Source organism: Psittacula echo (assembly GCF_963264785.1).
Source record: "Psittacula echo genome assembly, chromosome: 2".
NCBI classification, from domain to species: domain Eukaryota; kingdom Metazoa; phylum Chordata; class Aves; order Psittaciformes; family Psittacidae; genus Psittacula; species Psittacula echo.
The window spans coordinates 3,719,133-3,740,572 of record NC_137737.1 but is presented as its reverse complement, the minus strand read 5'-3'; the positions used below and the strand labels follow the sequence as shown (position 1 = coordinate 3,740,572).

At 42.4% G+C, this 21,440-nt stretch overlaps 1 protein-coding gene across 1 annotated transcript; it reads left to right on the top strand.

Moving 5' to 3' along the window:
* Positions 1–712: 712 nt before the first annotated feature.
* On the top strand, positions 713–19,167 carry NOD1 (nucleotide binding oligomerization domain containing 1; the record flags this gene model as incomplete). The annotated part of the gene is made up of 11 exons (XM_080610328.1): positions 713–928; positions 2,825–2,999; positions 4,182–5,985; positions 8,061–8,144; positions 9,194–9,277; positions 10,548–10,631; positions 12,513–12,596; positions 14,702–14,785; positions 15,410–15,493; positions 17,577–17,660; positions 19,095–19,167. The coding sequence occupies 11 exons, from the start codon at positions 713–715 to the stop codon at positions 19,165–19,167; spliced, it is 2,856 nt and encodes a 951-aa protein (XP_080466454.1).
* Positions 19,168–21,440: the final 2,273 nt, after the last annotated feature.

The following is a 21,440-nucleotide window of genomic DNA, read 5'->3' as shown; positions in this document are numbered from 1 at the left end:
GTGGTTTTCCCACAGTCTCATTACTGCCTCTCAAACCTTCTGTCCTGAAGCTAAATGCTTTTTCCTAGTTTAGCTAAAACTCTGTCAAGATTTTAGAAGGCCTCACTTACAGGGACAGATAACATATTGGCAACACTTTATAGAGTCTGTTGTTGTAACGCAGAAAAAGCAAAGTGAATTGCTGGTAGAAATTAATCCCCCCTACCAAATTAATTGCTGTGAAATATAATTTTATTCTGTTTACTTCCATGCCCAAATATATTTGGACAGATGCCCTGCTTTGCTATTGAAACATGAAAAGCTAATAAAAAATATTAAATTATGCACTAAGAACAGGCAGTTAATAAAGCAGATGCTAGTGGTGGTGTTTGAGGCAAGCTACAGTGAAGTGCTGGTACAGAAGGGATACTGCCTCCTGTAGAGACTTTCTTTTCCAAAGCCTGAACAAATAAATGGAACTACCTGAGGAAGAAACCTCTTATTGAAGGTGGCCATGATATTACACAGAACTTACGAGTATTTTTTGATGGCAAATTGAAGGCTGTATCTTCATAGGATAAGGTTTAAATTGAGGTTCTCTGCAATTATTCTTTACAGGCTCGATAACGTGAAGGACAGATTGCATGTTTCCCCGAAGTTAACTCCAAGGTGATTCCTCACTGCACATGGACAGTGATGAAGCTAGGTGGAGCAGCTTCTTGCTATCTCAACTATGGAAGGCCAGCTTTGTGCTAACTTGGAGATTTCTGTGGAAAAACGTCAAGGAGCAAGTCCTCCATCCTTCATTGCTTTGCTGAAGGTATACAGAGAACTTCTGGTCAGTAGAATCCGAAACACACAGTGTTTGATTGACAACTTGATTGAGAATGACTACTTCTCCACTGAAGATGCAGAGATTGTTGTCCAGTTTCCAACTCAAGCAGATAAGGTAATCTTTTTATTTCACTAGCCACGGTAAACCTTTGGTTGAATTCAATTTATCACTGGGGTTTATGGGTTTATCTGCCAATTTCATGTCTAGTGTCTTTTCTAATCTTTGTTAGATTGGAATTTACTCACCCCATTCCTTCTGGACAGGGATTCCCAGCATATCTCTTTACAGCATGGTTGGCACTGCTTGTAATGCCCGTTGGCAGCTGTCAGAATGAGCAGGGTGATAGCTGCTGTTCTGTCTCCACTAGCTGCAGCTTTGTACTCTGATAAGATGTGGCCACAGTAGCTGTTAGAGTACAGGTTGCTACATGCAAGCCTCCATTATTGTGCAGAGCATTGCAAGGATGCTGTGGGACATCGTCCTGCTTTAGAGGAGGAGAGTTGGAAATATTTTAAAAGTTAATGATTGTCCATGTGCACACCCTCCGTTCTCTTTAAAGACCTGTGTACATTGTAAATGTTTTTGTGGAAAACTGATACATCCTGGCACATTTGAGTTCTTGATTTGTCTTTGGACATCAGCAGCAAGAATTATTTCCTGGTCTTTTGATAGGAGAGAATTATCACATGTGCAGAGCTGCTCTTTGCATCATCACTTAAAACAAATCCCTAATTTCTTTCCCTGAAAAAGCAGTCATGCAGCTTCAGAATAGTGTCACAGAGGCAGGCAAACCATAAAACATTCAGAGACCTTGGACTTCACTAACAGTGCAGATTTTCATGAAATAATCATTTTTGCTAGCAAGTTGAAATGGTGACACAGTGCTCGCTCTGTGTATAGGGTCAAAGCTGAATAAATGCACGCTGTATAATCATCTGCATTTCTTATTGTTCAGCATAATATACAGGATTGTTGTAACAAAGCTGAGGGGGAGGCCATGCATCAGGAGTCTAAGCAGAGACAGCAGGCCACAGCAGTTTAAGTGAATTGGGCTCTGGGGGAGCTTCTCTGGAAGGCATAAAATTGCTTTTTAAAGCGTACAGATTGTAAAAAAAATACTGTGTTTATGCTGGGCTGCATGTTCCTCACCCTGCTTTAAGCTCACAAGAGACCACAATCTCTATAATAAACACTTGTGTCTAGTTTAGAACTGGACATTCTTCATTATGAATGGATGAACTGAATTCTCCATTAATTTCTAGCAAGAGGATCCAGACATTCAAAATGGATCCCCAGATGATTGCTGTGTCTTGCAGAGGGTTTTGTACTAGGGTTGCCTTGTCCTAGTTGCACAGGGATCACGCTCTGCCTTGCCTTCAGAGCTAAGGCTTAATCTTGAACTTTTCCAGCCACTGCCTCATAGCCATTAATTTCGGTAACTGTTGCAGGCAGCAAGTGCATTGTACCAAGAGGGCCTGCAGAATTGAGCTGCTGTGTTAAAAGGAAGAGTTGTAGGTTCTGGGATCTGCATTAAGGTTCAGAGAGAGATCTGCCTATCCTACTCTGGATCTGGCTGGATCCTGAGGTAAATCTAAATGTGACGGGAGTATTTAGAAACCAGAGGGTGAATTTAGGGCACTGGGAAACTACCCTTTCTTAATTTTAACCAGCATGGGATTTAAAATATGCTATCTAGTCAAGCTGAGGAAGTCCTTTGGGTCCCCTCTTGAGGAGCAGTATTTATCCATTTTGTTTCTGGTTAGCATATGATTTAGCCAAAAGTTCAGTCCTTAACTTGCAGAGCCAATTTTCTTGCAACATCCAAATACAAATAGCAAGTGAGGTTTGTGATGGTTCAACTTTAGAGCTAGATTTCAAATTCACATTGTTGAAGCACCAGTTTGGATTATGGTCCCCTGTTCCAGTCCAGCAAGGATCCTGAAGTAGTCTACAAGTGTAACTGTGATAAAATGCTGTGTATCAATGATCTTTCATGTGGTGGTTCTTCAGGTTCGCAAGATTCTAGACTTGGTTCAAAGCAAGGGAGAAGAAGTTTCAGAATATTTCATCTGTGTCCTGCAGAAAGTCACTGATGCTTACTATGAACTTCAGCCTTGGCTGGATGAAATAGGTTACGAGCCTTCAGAGAGTATTTGTAGTAAACCTGTGGTAAATACAGATCCAGGTAAGGCCATGCATCTATACTCCTTCCCTTAGAACTACCTTGCTATGTAGGAAGCTCTAACCAAGTGACATGAGAGTGAGAGAGTCTAGGCAGGCACAGCCAGTGCATGCTGTACTTGCTAGCAGTGGTAACCAAGTAATTAAAAGGCACACTGTATAGCACAAGAGTCATGTTGATATATTACATCCTGGTTTACTGAAGTCAAACTCTTTCTGCATTTGTTTGTGGATATGTAGCATAACAGCATAACCGTCTTTGTCAGCTGTAGTATTTTCTAGGCCTCTACTACAATTTATTAACAACACTGTGATGTTTTGGCAATGGAATAGCCAGTATTTCAGGATGAGGACAGTCAAGCAATGAGGCAGGTTGCCCAGAGAGGCTGTGCAGTTTCCATACTTAGATGTTTTCAAGGTCCAACTTGATAAAGCCCAGAGTAATCTCATCTGTTCTCATAAATAACCTTGCTCTAAGCAGGAAGTAGGACTGGAGACCTTCTGAAGTCCCTTCCAGCCTGAATTATTCTGTGATCCTAAACAAATTATACCAAAAGTCAGAGTTAAAGTATTGCAGAAATAAATGTTTTCCTCTTCAGAGGTTTTTTCATACTATATAAATACAAGAATTACTTTGCTCCATCTGAAGCAAAGTTTCGGTTGCAGTAAGAACACAAACCAATGTGTAAAAAAACCATCTTTTGAGATGCTTGGCACCTGGATTCTAAAATGCATGCCTTCTATTTAGAGTAATAAAAGTTAACAAACAACTTAGGAAAGAATAACCACCTCCTTGATAGAGCTCTCAGGTAGAATATGAATATAGTGAAAAGGCATGCCAAAACTAATCGGTGACCAACAAGCTTTTGCAGAGAGTAAAACAGCCTTTAACAAAGTGTCAGGGTCTTGGTTTTGAGTCTCAACTGAAAGATGGCAGCTCCTTAAACCAATGCGATGTCAGTACTGGCTTTCAGGAAATGGTGGCTCACACATTCCCTTTCATTAGCACCTGAATTTCCAAAGATAGTGATAATGGCAGCACCAATAGAAGTAATCTGCCAAAGAACCTATTTTACATTAGAATTACATTTGCTTATTACACTTCTCAGTTCCCAAAGAGGTGGCTCATTGTATACATAGGCTTTTTAATAATAGTCTTTTTAATAATAGCTCACTGTCTTTTTAGTTAGCAGGTATTGCCAGAAACTCAGATATGAACTGGGACGGGACTCCAAGTTTGTTATGTCATATGCTCAGAGGGAAGAGATGCTCTTGGAAGAAATCTACTCCGACAGTATTATGGAGCTGGTCAGTTTTAACAATGAGAGTCTAGGCAAAGTGTGTCAATTAGAAGCCCTTTTTGATGACACGGTTGGTCTAATTAATGAAGATGGAGAGACTGTTTATGTCTTCGGTGATGCAGGAATTGGGAAGTCCATCTTGCTGCAAAAGATACAAAGCCTTTGGGCCAGAAAAGAATTGGACATAGGGGCCAAATTTTTCTTCCGTTTCCGATGTAGGATGTTTAGTTGCTTTAAGGAAGATGAAGCCATGTGTTTGAAAGACCTACTCTTCAAATATAATTGCTACCCAGACCAGGATCCCACAGAGGTGTTCCATCACATCTTGCAATTCCCTCATACAGTTCTTTTCACATTTGATGGCTTTGATGAGATATATTCCAACTTTGATCTCAGTAGCATGCCCGAGATGTGTTCGCCCAGTGAAGCCGTCCACCCCCTGGTGCTGCTGGTAAGCCTTCTCAGAGGAAAGCTGCTTAAGGGATCCAAGAAAATTCTTACAGCAAGGACAGGAACTGAAATCCAAAGGAACATCATCAGAAAGAAAGTGTTGCTTCGTGGTTTCTCCAGCAATAACCTGAAGGATTACACTGCTATGTTTTTCAAAGATGAGGGGCAGCGAACACTGGTATTGAACCAGCTGGAAGCTAACCCCAATCTCTGCAGTTTGTGTACAGTGCCTTTATTTTGTTGGATTATTTTTAAATGCTATGAACACTTCCATTCCATGTTTGACAGCCACGAGCTTCCACACTGTTCTGTTACGTTGACAGATGTATTTTTGCTCATGATTGAAGTTCATCTGAATCGGTCCCTGAAAACAAGTTTGCTGAAAAACAACACCAGGAGCCAAGCAGAGGTGTTCAAATCACGAAAGGAAACTCTTCTAGCTTTGGGTAAAATGGCATACAAGGGGATGGAGAACTCTTTTTTTATCTTTGAACAGGAGGAGGTCTCATCAGTGAACATCTCTGAAGGAGATTTGCAATTGGGCTTTCTCAGGACAGTTAAAGGTTACAGTGGCTGTGACGATCAGTTCACTTATGAGTTCTTGCACCTAACCCTTCAGTGTTTTTTCACAGCTTTGTTCCTGGTTATTGAAGAGAAAGTGAGTGCCAAGGAGTTACTTCAGTTTTTCAATGAGTGTTCCTCCACTGAGACTGTCCAGCCTACTTGCCTTCGTATTCCTTGGTTGAAGAAACAACTAGCAGGGGAGGATCCTTTCCGAAATAATGAACACTTTCATTTTACCAACCTGTTTCTTTGTGGCCTGCTTTCTAGATCCAAGCAGAAGCTCTTCAGACATTTAGTTTTGCCTGCAGTCATTAAGAGGAAGAGAAAGATACTCATCACATACTTTGGGGAGAGCATGAAATCCCACCTGAAAGGCCTCACTCGGTCCAGGCTTCCAAACTACAATCAGATCCAGGTCCAACCCAACTTTGTTTGGATGCTGAGGTGCCTCTACGAGACTCAGAGCGAGAAAGTGGGGAAGTTGGCTGCCAAACGCATGCATGCCAATTACATCAAGCTCACGTACTGCAATGCCTACTCTGCTGACTGCAGTGCTATTTCCTTTGTTGTGCATCACCTTCAAAAGCACCTGGCTCTGGATCTGGACAACAACAACATCAATGACTATGGAGTGAAACAGCTGCTGCCTTGTTTCAGCAAGCTTGCAGTGATCAGGTGGGAGTCTGTGCAAGCAGGTCTTTGCTTACCCTTGGTTTATTACTCAAACTGCTGGGCTGGACGAGTTGATCTCAGAAGTGGAGAAGGATGAGGATTCTTACTGCTCCTGGAAATGAAAGTTTCATATTTTCTGAACTCTTTGTTCAGCCAGTCACAGGAGCAGGGACAAGCTGTGACTTTGGAAACCCAAATGGAAAGGGTGATAAGAAGTCCTTAGAAGCCAGGACTGTTTAAACCTGTAGGTTCAGTTAGCTCCACCTCAAATTGTTTTTTCTCAAAAGAGGATTTTTATGGGAGGAAGTGCATAAGGGAAAAGAAAGGAAACAGAAGTGCTTCCTCCATTACCTCAAGATTGCCTGAGCCTATCTCTGTCCTTGGTCATATGGGGTAAGAGAGGATCTGCTGTTCACAATAACCCTTGATGAGAAGCTCTGAATTTCTTGCTTTTACATCTTTCCAAGATGTCTGGCTTTCACAGAATAAAAGCTGACATGTAGTACTCCATGAAGGATGTAGCTGATGTCTTTAGATGTGGTGTTTCCCTGAGGTGATGTGGAGAGAGAACATGGCTTGTGATCACAGAGAACTAACTCCACCTCTAGCATCACAGGCCACATTGTTCCACCTGTAGTCCTTTGAGGTTGTGCCATGTGGTTATACTTTATTTGTCCAAATATTTAGGTGCAGAAGAGCAGGAACTTCAAATACATCTTTTCTTTTTTAAAGCTGCTTCAGCCTCATGAGTTTGTTGAGGGGGAGGGGATTGTTTTTTGTTTGTTTGTTTGCTTTTATAAATGGATTTATTCCTCATGGTTGGCTGTGCTCTGCCTTGTTTTCCTCTAAGACTAAATCAGAACAAGTGACACTTTTTCCAGTTAGTTGCAAAATCAACTGACCTCCCAAGAGAAAGCAGTAAGGAAACCTGGGGGAAAATGCTTAAGTATGTAAGACAAACATAGAAGAAAAGGAAAGACTTTCGTTCTTTGTCCCTATCATATGATCATGCCCATACACATTGTGATATTAACACCATCCCCAGCACCAAACCAGTCTGTTAGGCTGCCTTTTTGCCTTTATGGCTCTTCTGATGTTAGGACTTTGATTTCTAATGAGGAATTTCTCCAAATCAGGAAATGTTGTTTCTAACAGGTTAACCGTCCCTTTCAAGGAAGCAGACTGTTCTGCTCTGTAGAAATCAGTCCTGATTTCTCCTGTGTGCTAGTGCATTCTAAAGCAACCAAGTTACTAACTAGCAATAGCCAGGGAGGCTTTTGGTAAAATAAGGGACTCTCAGCTGTGAATGTTCAACTTCTGGGTTTGTGTAGAACCTAAAGCTGGTCAGAATGTTTTTACAGGGACAGCTTCACCCAGAAAAATGTGATTCATCACAATTTGAATGCTTCATGGGAGCCTGCCCATTTAGACAACGTGAAAAAGCTTGAGAAGCTAAAACCAAACCAGCACAACATAAACAAGAAGGGAAAAAAAAAACAACAAAGAAATAAACCTGTGAAAAGAAGTACTTTTATTCTGTGAATGACTGACACTGATTTGTTTCATGTCTAGTTGGTGCAATAAAATTAGAGACATCTAGGGTACCCATGGGACTGCAGTTCTATTTCCTGGCCAGGACTTTTCACAGCCTTTATTCAGTGAAGTCTGAACGTGTGGTGACTTCCAAGGTGCCTGGGTTTCACTAGGTACTCAGAGAGAACGTTGCAGGAAGAGTAGTTAGGAAAGCTTGGGTTTGGTAGGGTGTCAAGCAGAATTTCTTCCTTGCAATCACAGTAAGTGTGGGAGGAGGATGAGGTGTTTGTTTCTGGTTTCTGACTTACTATATTTTCTTGGTTTCAGCTCTGCGGACAGCTTCCAGAGCATTACGTTGGAGATTTGGGGCTTTTTGTTTTCTATTGGGTTTGAAGTGATCTGTATGAAACTGAGCTCATATTTCCCTTAATGGCTTTTAATATGTGGCATAAGGGCCTCTGTGCTTAGACCTATGCATTAACTCATGGGTGATGAACACTTGTAATCTGTATCAATTCAAACTTTCTCTTTGCCTTTCATTCCAGGCTCAGTGTAAATCAGGTCACAGATCATGGAGTAAGGATCTTGTATGAAGAACTCTCCAAGTACCAAATTGTGTCTTTCTTGGGGTATGTACCAACTGGGAGCAAAACACTAGATACTGATACTAGAAAATAAAAGTGGCGTGCTGACAGTACTGACACTGCAAAGGTGGGGTGGAAGTTACCCCCTCATTTACTGAACACATGCAAAGCAGCATTTTGTGTCAGAAATGACTCAGCTGCCATCCTTAACAGTTCACTGGGAGAAGGCCCACAGCTTCCTCTCCCATTGCACTGCACCACAGGGTGGCCTTCCACTGACAGCAAGCCATTCTATAACACTGCAGACCACTGTCAGGTTACTGAACTGTGTGGGCATGCTAGTTTTATATCTAAAGCCTTCTGCTAGCTGTGGAGGGGGAGAGACACAGCATGAGCAAGAATATGAGCTTCATAGCTAGAGCCTTCTGTTTGCTCTGCTGTAAACTGATTTATTTCAACTATGCAAAGCAGATACAGCTTGGTAGAGACTAGGATCAGAAACATACAGTTTAAAGGCATAATGTTCGTGTTATCAATTTCTTTAACCTTAATTAGTTCTTCATCAAGTTGAAGCTGGAAGGCATGTTAGCTCTGACTCCTTGCTTCTTGGTTAAGTAGCTACATAAAAATGACTTTTTGAGAAGTAAATATGAATAGGAAGGACTGCCTTTTTCCTCCAGTGCCCTAATGTAAGTACATCTGCTCAGGTATCTGATCTTCAGTAATATTTGCAAGGGGATTTTATGACTTTTAAAAGACCAAAAATCCATTCTTCTGGTGTTTTCTCTTCTGGCAATATTATTTCTGTACCAACACAGGAATAGAGGGAAGCTTGGTTTGCTTGGAGAGACCATTTATTAAAAAATTTATATAATATCTATTTTCCCATGATTTGGAGTCTGGTCTCCTTGTATTTTATATCTAGCCCTTCACAATATTAATTGTATATAAAAATAGAAATACAAGTAACTGTGAATGTGTACAAAGGCGTACAAAAAAGATAGATGCTATGTGTTATTATAGAATATTCAGGTTGCAAATATTAAAGCAACAGCAGGAATAACCTATTTTTATCAATGTGATTTTTCTTTAAGCTTATACAACAATCAAATCACTGATGTTGGAGCCAAATACGTTGCAAAACTAATCGAGGAGTGTTCAAGCCTTGAATATGTTAAGTATGTTGGATTTTTTTTCCTTTCTTTTTCTACAGTATCTTAATTAAAGCAACTTGAAACAGGAGGGAGAGTGGAAAAAGGGCAAAAATTTTGATTCAAATAACATGTAACTTAGATTAAACTTGTATCTTCTTTCACAGTCATCTAGCAGTGAATGGTAGCAAGTGAAACCCTGCTCACTGCAAGGGAGTTGGACCAGATGACCTTTGAAAGTCCCAACCCCAACTATTCTATGATTCTATAATTCTATAATTGAAAGTCTTTACTAGAATATAGTAACAAGCAGAAAGAGAGTATGAGACCTGTTCTTCACCTAAATTCAGTCTGAGCACCTGAGTGATGCCAGTGGTGCATGAATCTTGCTGCCCCTTGCAATAGGCGAATTCACTTGGATTTAGTACCAAGCTGCTTTATATCTTGTCTTTTATGAGCCACTGGAGTCAGGCTCTGCTGATGTCATACTTCAGCTCTGGAATTCCCCGAATTCACTTGGTGAGTTGTTCCATTTAATTCCTGGAAGTTTCCCCAGGTAAGAGTATCTGGCCATGCACAACACTAGTTTGACATAAAGGTCAATATGATCATTAACCAATGGTGTAATTGTGACCATAGCAGAAAGTAGAGGTAACTACAGCAATGTCAGCTGTAGTTGGTAGGAATGTAGAAACCAGGAGCCAGGGACTCTTGGGTTCTGGTCCAGTTCTGAAACCCCCCAGTAGCCACATCCTTCCCATTTGAAATATTTGCAGAGTTTTGAAACCAAAGAGCACTTTGGTTCTTTCACTGCTTTGACACAGTGCTTTGCTTATTTCCTCTACCTTTCACAAGAAAGCCTTTTGGAAGATGGTTATTTTCAGGGTGCATAGTTACCCCAGAGACACAGGTGCTCTGTTCCCTATGGCGTCATGAAACATGCTGCATGTAATTCATGTACTCTGTACCAACTGCTGATATTATGAACTATATTAAAAAAATAGGCAGGGGTCCTTGTCTTGAGGACTGGTTCCTAAAGCTCATTTCTGACATACTGAGCACCAAACCCAAGATTCTACTGTAATACTTCTCGTTTGGAGGGCTGACATGCAAAGTATGTATAATACTTTGTATAATAAAATTATGTATTTTTTTTTTACTCTAGGTTAACCTTTGATAACTGCAGCTAGCCTCCAGTATTAATCAGCGTTAAATACTCATATTGCTTTCTGAGGTGGTGTTCTAATAACTGTACAGTTGTAAGTGATATACCTCATCAATTCATGTTTTTGTGCAGAATAGGAGCGAACAAGATAACCAGTGAAGGAGGGAAGTGCCTTGCCCAGGCCATCCAAAAGAGCAAGACAATGTTTGAAATTGGGTAAGTTCAGTGCTAAGGAGCAGAGCTCAGGGCTTGATCTTGGCAATGCATCTGTAGGATTCCTTCTTTTAGTCTTACCTTCTCTCCTGCTATTCCTTCCCCCCCAGTGGTGGCATTAGAACAAACCAGTGCAGAAGTATAGTCATGTTTTCCACTCAGAGGGAGAAGGAGAGCTGCTTTATTGTTCTCCAGTTCACATAATGTTTGGTTTGGGTTTTGTTTTGTCCCTGCTCTGACAGAAACTTAAAGGAGGGACAAACTAGCAAGAGGAGAGTATGTAAAGATAGCCACTTTCCTTATGGCAACACAGCTTTTCTAGAGATATTTGGTCATTTTGAAGTCTGGGTGGTTCTGTGACTATTTGTAATGTACCTAGTTATGGAGTGTCAGTGTTACAATTGTCAAACCACCTGCATCAAGTGCTGATAAAGTTGTGAGAGAATAAAGCAGAATTCCCATCATCTTTCTCCCTAGTCCCTAACTGGAGACTCTGCTATGATTGGAGAGAGGTCTGAATGTACTCAAATAAACCTTTAGTCCCTGACCACTTCCTCAGGAGTGGTGCTAGACTTTAGGATTTAATTTGTATTTTAATATATCCCCCCTGCCCCTGGCAACTCAGTTTCGCCTTCCATCCTACAGGAGAACATTTCTTTCAGAATCAAACACTCAAATACATGGAATTAAAACTTTTTTGGCCATTGTGAATGTCACAGAAACACCTGAAATAGGAAAATCAGATTTGAACAATCAGATTTTTGGCTTTTAATTTTGTTGTTCTACAACATTTCACAAATATAGTCACCAGCAGGCACACTTCCATTATCATATAGCTGGGTCTCCTGTGCTGTACGTGCTGTAATTTCAGTGAAGGACTCCTATTTTCTCCTGTGGAGGAAATGGTCTCTCCAAATGGACTTAGGATTGCTTTGACAGTAATGTTTAAACAGATATATTCAGCATTTACATAGCAAACTGTCAAGGACAAGGAAATTCTGGGGGACTTACTGGAAGTGGATTTGTTTAGATACCACAGAGCTCAATTGATTTGATAAGAGCTGCCAACTAATTACCCATCAAGCTGAGTGTGGCTCTGAGTCATCAAACCATGATCCCTGTAAAAAAAAAAGCCTTATTACCTCAGCAGAGGTGCTTTCAAACCTCATAATATCGGATGAATTTTCAAAGTGGTTGGTCTGCACAGAAAAGATTTTACCAGATACTGCTATTAAATGTTGACCAAATCTCTGCAGCTTTTACCACGTTACCTTCCCTTAACCCTTTGTGTTACCAAGGATTGTTTTGCCATTGGAAATACTATTCCTTACAGATGTGTGGAAGAGCCCAGGGTCATACTGTCCCCGTGAGATTTTGATTACCCCTTTTTCTTGGCCACTGGTGAGAGAGGAGATACCATTTGGGTATAACACTGAAGAAACTGTGACCATTTTGCCAGACTGTTCTAAAGGAGGAGGAAAGCTTGAGAAGGGGAAGAAACACTGAGCAGGGCAATGATAGGATTTAGGACTTGGTCTGTTTCGCACGGCAGATTACTGTACAGGACCACAAGACTCCTTTACCCCATAACGATGCAGCAAGGTGATCCCAAAAGCACTTCTGCTGCACAGCCTGCAGCAGGCTGTCTCCTAGAACTGCTTCTGTGCTGTAGCCTTAGGGTACTGATGAGTCAGCAGAGGCTGCTGGTGTGTTGTGCAAGGAGTGGAACACGTCTGGCTCAGCCAGGAGATACCTTCCAGGTTCCTCATGAGCCTGAAAGACTGTGAAGTAATCAGGGGGTAGGGGAGGGAAGAGGGGAGAATGCAACGCCATGGGGCACTAGGGCAGCACACCTCATATCTCATGGTTTCCTCTCTTCACCAGGATGTGGGGTAATCAAGTTGGAGATGAAGGAGCAAAGGCATTCGCAGAGGCCCTGAGGAACCACCCCAGGTTAACAAACGTAAGGTAAAGCACCAGCAGAGCCCAGCAGCTCGTTATAGTGCCAGTTGTCCCATTGTGCTTTGAAGCAATGATTCTTCCCACCAAGTGTTAGCTTGGAATGCCATCTGGTATTGCAGCCTTCTCTGTGTAACCAGCAGGCTCCTGGTGGAAGCAAGAGGCCAAATTGAATCAAAAAGCCCTGTGAAGCCATTAAGCAAGTTAAGAATATTGCAGGGCTGGCATCCTTTCCTCTGTTTGCACCTCCTCCCCTTGTGCTGCAGAGTTGCTGGCATTTGGGAAAGCACATGGTCAGTGGGTGCCATTTTGATCTGGGAGCATTAGCAGAAGGATACACCAGCTGTCACAGAATCAGGATCCCAGTGTGCTCAATGTTAACAGCTTCTGTTGTGAAGGTATAACAGTACTTTCACCAAAGTGATTTTTAGGAGATACTGGCTAGGGACTGGGGCATTCTTTAATTCAGGCTCATCAGGCTCATCATTACTGCAGTAATGGTAAGACCCCACACATTCAGTGCTAATGAGATGTAGTTCTTACTGGAGTTCAGCGATTCATCTCAAACCAGCCTTCTGGAAGCCATGGGTGAAGCTGCTAGCGCACCACAGGCAGAAGCCAGCAGTGTGAAACAGCCCATCCCCTGCCAGACTTTCAAGTGCTGGCTAGGGATTTAAAGATGCATATTGTAGCATCTGCTGCTGTTTTGGAGTCCATCCATACAGCTGGTTCATGGTGATCGTTTCAATTTGTTTCCCAGTTCCACTAGCCTCCACTGTGAGGGAGCAGACAAGCCTCTTTGGTTTCCCCACAAGGTGGCACATGGCACTGGTTTCTTGGGGAGTTCGGGATCTCTGGAGAGCTTATTGCTGCCACTTCAGGTACAGGGATTTTTGAGCTGGTGCCTTGTCTTCCTTTCTGTGAGTGGCGAGTCAGGCTTAAAAAGTTAAAAGCTGAACAGGTGCAGTGACCTAGATATATTTAAACGTAAAAGCTATCTGAAATAGCCATCTTCCCATAATTGCAGGATGCATCCAGACACATCAGACTTGAAAGGAAACATTCTGAACCTGAACCAGAGCTGAGTGATTCTCAGATGGAAACAAATCTGCTGACGAATGTGTTTGCAAGAATAAGGAGGAGTAACTGTGCTGGTCAGACCTAGGTTTTGCTGGCACCTGTGCAGGGTGAATCCTCTGCTCTGCAGTGTACTTGCTCTTGGGTTCATTTCTTGTCTTCCAGTGGTTAACCGTGCTTCATGACTTGAATTCATAGTTAGCACCAGTGGTAGCGTTATGAGAAGATTAAGGGAAGATAGTTCCTACTACATCAGTTTACTTCAGCATATTTGTCATTTTTAGGCTCAGTCATGATGGACTGAGAATATCTAATTTCAGCTGAAGCTAGGAGGGACTTGTGCTAACAATATATTTGTGCCATTGCCCTACTTGATGTCCCTTTTCACCTTTTTTTGAGACATTGCATTATTCTCAGGTTCTGGCCTGGCTTTTGATGGGGAGAAATGCTTTTTGAACTCTCAAAGCCTGGAGCATAATTTTAACTGGATGATTTTGCCAATGTCTATTCAAAGAATGAAGGGCAGACTAAGAAATATTTGTGGTTTGTAATGGAAAGCATGCATTTACAAGCTAATCTCTCCCTGCACAACAGCAGGTGTTGTGTTTGGAGGAATGATGAGATACTCAAGTGTCTGAAGGACTTAAAGGACAATATGCCCAGTGCATATCAGGACTTGGGATGACAGATCCATGTAAAAACCCATGTACTGCTAAGCACAAGTCTTTGTCCTTGTTAAAAGCCTTTACTCTCAAAACCACTGGGTGCAGCTCTGCTCTCAATCCCAAGAGTACAACTTGCTGACAGCAAGCCTTACGGCCTGCATGACAGACCTGCACTCAGGCTGCAGCCTGTGAACTGTTCTCACTTGTGACAGTCATAAGGACTTACTGGTTCACAGAGTATGTGGGCCTTTGAAACACTCAAATGCTGAACTGTATAACTGGGAAATAGATCATCCAGGATATGCACTAGTATTTGGTAGTGGAAGAGCCAAGTGATGCCGTTTCTTACACATTTGTATCTTTATTTCCTAGTCTTGCATTCAATGGCATCACAACAGAAGGAGGCAAAAGTATTGCTGAAGCTATGCAGCACAACAACTCTGTGAAAATCTTCTGGTAATTGACAGTGTGGTCTGCTTCTCCTCCTCTTCTTTCTCCATAGAAAGATGCAGCCTAATTTATTCCCTTCAATACCATTGCCTCCTCCTACTCTCCCTCCCTCCTTCTCTCCCTCCCCTCATCTGCTATGCTTTCACTACCAGCAAGCTGTAAGATGTACCCCTTTGGAAGAATTGGGACATGAGTAATGGATCAGCAGTGCCTGTCCTCTAGGACACATTCCAATGTCCCAGTGTCATGCTTCACTCTGCTCCCTCCATCTCGCTTTCCCCATCTTCTCTCACTTCCATCATATGAAGTCAAGTTCTTTGTCCTCAGTTTCTGTACCTCTTCAGTGTGGTCTCTACCTTTCTGCATTTTTCCACTACACCTCATCCACCTTTTAGCCTCTAGAACATCATTAGGACATTAGTCTAAGAAATAAAGATCTGATACTCCTGTTTCTTTTACCTCCAGGGCTTCTCTTCAGTATCTCTTTGTGTCCAGACTTTAGAAATTGCTCAGGGCAAGAATACCATACCCCCCTTTGGCTGTCTAAAGCTAAGTCAGAGACAAGCTGGTAAGACAGGGGGCTGAAAAATAATGACAACATCCTAAGTGAACATTTTCTCTCCCATTTAGGTTGACTAAAAATGAGTTGGATGATGAGGCAGCAATGAGTTTTGCAGAGATGCTGAAGGTCAACAAGAAACTGGTACATTTATGGTGAGTTACATTCCACAGAAGCACAGGCTCTTTGGCAGTCACTGCATTAAAGCTTCACCTTCCAAATCTATGTAGGTCACAGTAAGCTTTCTGTGCATGGTCTGGATGCAGCGACTGGTTGTAGACAGTTATAATGGAAAGTTAATAACGCTGCTGTCCGGCGTTTTGAACCTGTTTTCATACAGCCACAGGTTGAAGCTGTTTATGTGTCCTGGTAACTTTCAAACTACTGTTTGATTTCATCTTTCCTTTGGGGAACAGCACTGGCCTCAAACAAGTTTCATAAAAAAACCCCAAACAAAACCCAAAACAACTCAAAAAAGAAAACCCAAACAAAGCAAGAACCAATCAGACAGCTAGAATAGAATCACCTTATTATGTTTCTTACTATTTGTCATCATACTATGCAAGTAGCAAAGCCTACTCTTACTCTTCAACCAAGCACCTACATGACAGACACTTCAATACATGTCCCATTTGCTTGATGTTTCTTCAAGGGCTAGCACTTTCACTCATGCAAGACACTCATCTATAAGAAGTCCTCAGGGATCCTTCCTAGCAATCCCAAAGAGACTAGCTAAACTTCTAAGAACACACAGCATTGGCTGTTCTAATACAGAGGTTCACAAGAATTTGTCCACGGATGGAGTTGGGCACATGCGAGCTGTGAAACAAATGGCCGTCCATTCATTCCAAGTGATGAAGAGAACGTAATAAATGGAGTCCCTTTACAAGCCGTACACAGACTTTGCTAACTCCACTCTAGCAATCCCTGTATTAACTCTCATTCTCACCTCTTAGGAAGCCTGATGGTTGTTAGAGGTGCCAAGTACTTGTAGCCTCTTCTGAAACCAGTAGAAGCTCTGCTGCTCATAACCCTGAAAACAAAAAGGGGTGGGGAGGGCTTGACTTGTTTTTGCAGAGCTGCAGATACATTTCACTGAGCAGTTTGGTTTTAATTCATATTAAAACCTTTCCCATCCAAAGCAGGCCTAGTAACCTTAGATACATGCCTTTACCAGGGCTTGGGGTTTCTGCCAGTAGGCAAATTTATATCCTAATTTGTTGGGTATACCAGCGGGTACCTCCAGAAGGTAGTGACCCATATAGATAGTTGGACTTGAGGCACAATTAAAGGTAACTGAAAGCATCTACTGGATCCCTTTGCATTTTGATTAATTTACCAAATGCAGAATGTCCTTTAATGGGAATGCCTCCCTGCTTCCTTCCTTCTCTCCCCTACTAAGAGATTGTTCAGTTCATTCCAATTTTCCTGAATCCTGTGGGATTCATGCAGCCAGTCACATGGAGGGGAATAGCTACAGGGCACACCATGGCAGTCTGAAAGGTGAGTATTGACTTAGGCTAGGGGTGTATCCGTATTTTTATACTCATGCAGATGAGAGAGCTTTGTTAATTTTTAGCTAGGGGATCGTCTGCAGTCTTAAGAGTTACCTACTGCTCCCATCAGCTGTGCTACTTGAGAGTCTTGTATCATTTTTGTCCCTCAAAGAAGTATGTTGTAGCTGCTAAGGTGGCTTCACTGGGACTTGGACCTACTCATACCAGAGTCAAATTCAATGCCTCCTTTTTTCAGAGGTCTTGCTGGTCTGATAACCAAGACAGGAGGATTTGGCAACCTGCAGATCATAACTGCTAAATCACTGTGTGTACACAGGTTCTGTAGCCAGAACTGTCTGTACATCACTTATGTCTCACAGCACTCTTAATAAGAAACCAGGGCTAAGAGGTTTGTGTGTCTCAGAGAGTCCAAATAACACAGTCCTATACCAGCAGTAAAAGGTTCTTAGCAGAAATTTGTCAGCTATGTAATTAAGCTCAGTATTTCTGGAATGCAACCACAAGCAAGATTAAAAGGAAAAGACTTAATACCCTGAGCTCTGTTTCTGGAAGTGCACGTGGGGTGTTCGACCAACACTGTGTGCCACCCTCACAGGCAGGAATCACAGCCGTTGTGTGGCAAACAGGCAGCTCTGTTCTTTGACATCAAGCTGAGTGTAGGTTGTGCATGTGCTGTAAACTAGTTTGTGTGTTAGTTTGACATGAAGTGCTTTCTTTTTAGGCTTATCCAGAATCGGATTACAGCCAAAGGGGTGAAGTACCTCAGTGAAGCTCTCAAGGAGAACACAGCTATTAAAGAAGTCTGGTAAAGATCCCTTCCTCAAAGGCTCACTTTGTAAACTCTCCCTTTAAAACACTTCTGGCATTGCTTCTTTCCAGCCTAAAACATTCAGAGCAAGTTTATGTGAGGCAGGGGTTGTAGTTCCAGCTGTAGGTTTCAGATAGGTAAAAAGCCTCTGCCACTGAAACACTTCCCTGTGTGTTACAAATGTCACGCAGTTTTGCAAGTTTCCATCTCTCTATGCCACTGATGCACAGAACGTGTGTGTTTGCAGAATTTGGGCCTCAATTCATAGACCAAGTCTTGCCTGTTCTGATTTATTTTTAAACTTTGGACCACGTTCATGCTTTTCAGGAGCTAAACCCCAACAAGCAGGAGATGGTTCTGTTTAATTAGCATTACTAACGTGCTTCATGGAATTTGTGCGTGGATTTCCTTTGGGCAGCGCTCCAAACACGCTCAAAGTGCTAAGCTACAAGAAGATTAACTTTTCGTAACATTTGCTTGTAGATTAGGTGGGCATCACAGAGTCACGCATGTGCACCGTCAGGCACAAAGCCAAATCCCACATTCCTCCCCTCACCTCAGGGAGCTCAGAAGTCAGTAAGAAAGTGTTGGGTTTAGCACCACTGCTGTATTATTGAATATGAAATTTATTTTTAAAGATATATATTTGTTTTAGGGAAAGGACACTGAATTCTTGCTTAGGAAGATGATGACTCAGTATCTGACTAGTGGGGTCCCTGGGGATGTGGAAGAGATGCTTTTTTCAGAGGCCACTGTCAGCTTTCGTCTACAGAAGAGGCATCAAGTTCCACTTGAATCGCTCTGAATGTTCAGACTGAAACCTGCCTCTTGATTCTTGCCTGAATTTTCAGAGGTGTTCATTAACCCCCAGAATTCCCTCAGTCTAAATGGCTTAATAGATTTCAGCTCTTACCCAGGCTGCTCATTTCCAGGGGTGTAAATGTCAGCATAGATTAACTTTGTGATGCCAGACTTGAAAATTTTGCCTTAAATCTTTTCACATTATTAATGCCCAAGTACTTAAGAGTTTTCTTCCTGTGTTGTTGTGGAAGACACAAGATGCTCTGAAGACTACTTAAGTTTCTTTAAACTAGCTCACTGCACGGTAAGAACCTTAGTCAGCTATCTGCTGCTTGCTGAAATGCAAACAGCTGAGTATCTAACACCGATTTCAGTTCAGTGAAGTTTAGGTCTTGGTTCAGTTTTATTTCTGAAGGTGAAGCCCTGTTCTTCATACATGTTCTTGCCGGCCTGAGGCCAGTTCCTAGCTGTGTGCCCAGGAGAAGCATGCAGCTCATCTGGCCTTGCAAAGCTGCGATCTCTGCTCCAAAGCCTCTGCTCCAATATATATATATTCTCTCTATATATATAGAAATAGATGGGCGATGGTCACTACCTTACTCTCACATCCCTTTTATTTTTCCCCTCCAGTTTGAACGGGAACCTCATAAGCCAAGAAGAGGCCAAAGCTTTTGAAAATGAAGAACGGATCATTTGCTTTTGAATGAGGACTTCCCCATGTCGACAAGCTTTGTGTTACAAAGGTTATTCCTACACTTGGGCTGCAGGGTTTATAAAGGCATAAATCTGCAGTGCTCATGGCAGGAGAGAGATACACGATTAGCTGCCTTTTTATGAATGTGCTGCACTCCCTCAGCTCCATCCTTTACCCTGCCTGTTATTCTTTATCCTTTTGGTGAGTGGGAAGCTGCCTGGTTAAATAATTAATGTCTGTATGGTGCTTTGAAGGTGAAATGCAGGGTGTTACCAGACCAAATCCACTGGTAGGTGTATGCATTTTGGTAACTGAGGTTTAGATTTATTCTGTACACTGATGTAAATATTCCCTAACTTATTTATATAGATAAATGTATACACATACATATATATATGCAAACAAGGGTGCAAGATGCACAAACTCCATGAGCTCACAGTATTATCTGCTGCATAACTGAAAATGAACAGCTTTACTGGAAACATAATCCATCTATAAGAGTTGAATGGTATCAATATTTTCAACAGGAATACCTGCTCCTGCCTAGAAATTAGGCCCGTATTTCCCCACTGACCTCAGGCAGCATGGTAGACACTGCTTATTTGGGGGAAGAAATTGATACATCAGGCTCAGATTGCTTTCAGTAGTCTTTTCTGTACTGAATCTAATACGTTTTTCTTCTATACAACCAGAAGTCCTTATTGCCATCGCTGTAGAACATAAACCTGGCAGTAAAACGCTCGCTGAATGCTTCCTGAGGACTGCATAGAAACTGCTACCTTGTGTTTTCCACAATGCTTGTTCTGGGGAGGGGGTCTGGAGACAAATTAATTAGCAGGCTGTTCAGTGCCTTGGCTCTGGGCCTAGACACCATGCTGGTGGGCAATACACCCATATTAAGTTGCCTAGCTTCAGTGGGGAGAAAGGATGATTGAAAATCAATTGTGTCAAATAGAAATCCCTTCTCTTGGCAACATGTAAGCACAGAGAAGGAGTGAGATTCGCTTGGAAAGCTTTTATTCTGTGCTTGAATGAGCGGAAAATTCAAGGCAAAGGACAGGTAGCAATGGTAAGGACCAGCAAGAAAATATTATCCCCCCCCAAAATAATTAGTGTTTAGGGAGCGTAACTTTAGATGCCCTTAAAAGAAACCAGTTTGCAAAGGAGTTACCATTGTTACCTGCCCCTATCCCATGTTACCACCCCCAAAACTTTGAGAAGCAGATCTCCAGTTGCTGACTAACCCACAAAACCTTAGTAGGCTGGAAGAAGAATCTCCAGTTAAAATGCCACACCAAAGAGCCCTCACCTTCCCATCTGCCCCATGAAGCAAAACATCAATAAAGGCTTGCTTTGTGGGTCAGAGTTCCTGTGGTTCCTACATGGCAGCAGGACCTTCCCAGTCCCCAGTTCTCTTCCTTCAGCTCCATAACACATTTTAAACTGTTCATAAAGCTTTCCAGAAAACCTGCAGTTTACAGGAAACCAGCTCACTGCCCATCACTTTCCAGTGCCTTTTCCTCCCTGTCCATGGCATCAGCACTGATGTTTTGCAGGGAGACAGATGAGGCTTTTAGACCACGCCAGAGGGCACTCAGCTAACCTGAACCATTTCTGCACCTGGGCCATTTGTTTACTGAAGCAAAAGGGCATATGATTACAGATGAGCTGGATTCCAGCTGCTCAGACATCTGCCAAAGCAAGGCCTTTACAGCAGCTCTAACAAATCAGACACCCATGACACACAACATTGTTCCTGTTCTACCAGGCTGCCTTTACATAGGGAAGCGCCTTCACCAGGACTGTCACTTGCCTGTGTTGGAGGGCACTTTGTTTTAATCACTGAATTATTTGCTCATTTTGCAGGTAGAAAAATACAGTTTAAAACTCCAGCTCTTGCCTTCACTTTACCGATAGACTAAAGCAGCACAAAATGTCCCTGACAGCTCCTTCCGCGCTTCCAAGTGCAGACACTTCTGCCCCTTATTTTGGTTTAGAGCAGCCTTTGGAGCTATTTGTAACACAACCACCTCAACCCTGTTGTAAATCCTGTTATGTGCCTGGCTGTTACAAGCCGGGCATCCAGGGCAGTGTTCGGGGACACGAGCATCTACATGACTGCAGCAGCTAAACACAGCCTTGCTCAGAGCAAGCGGTGGCAGTAGATAAAGCCCAGCTCCACATGGGACAGGGTTTGGCACTGTTTATGGTGCCAGTGACTGTGCCAATTGCAGCCCCCTGTTTCAGAGGGGATTTTGGGCTGTGAACACAGCTCAGTCTGG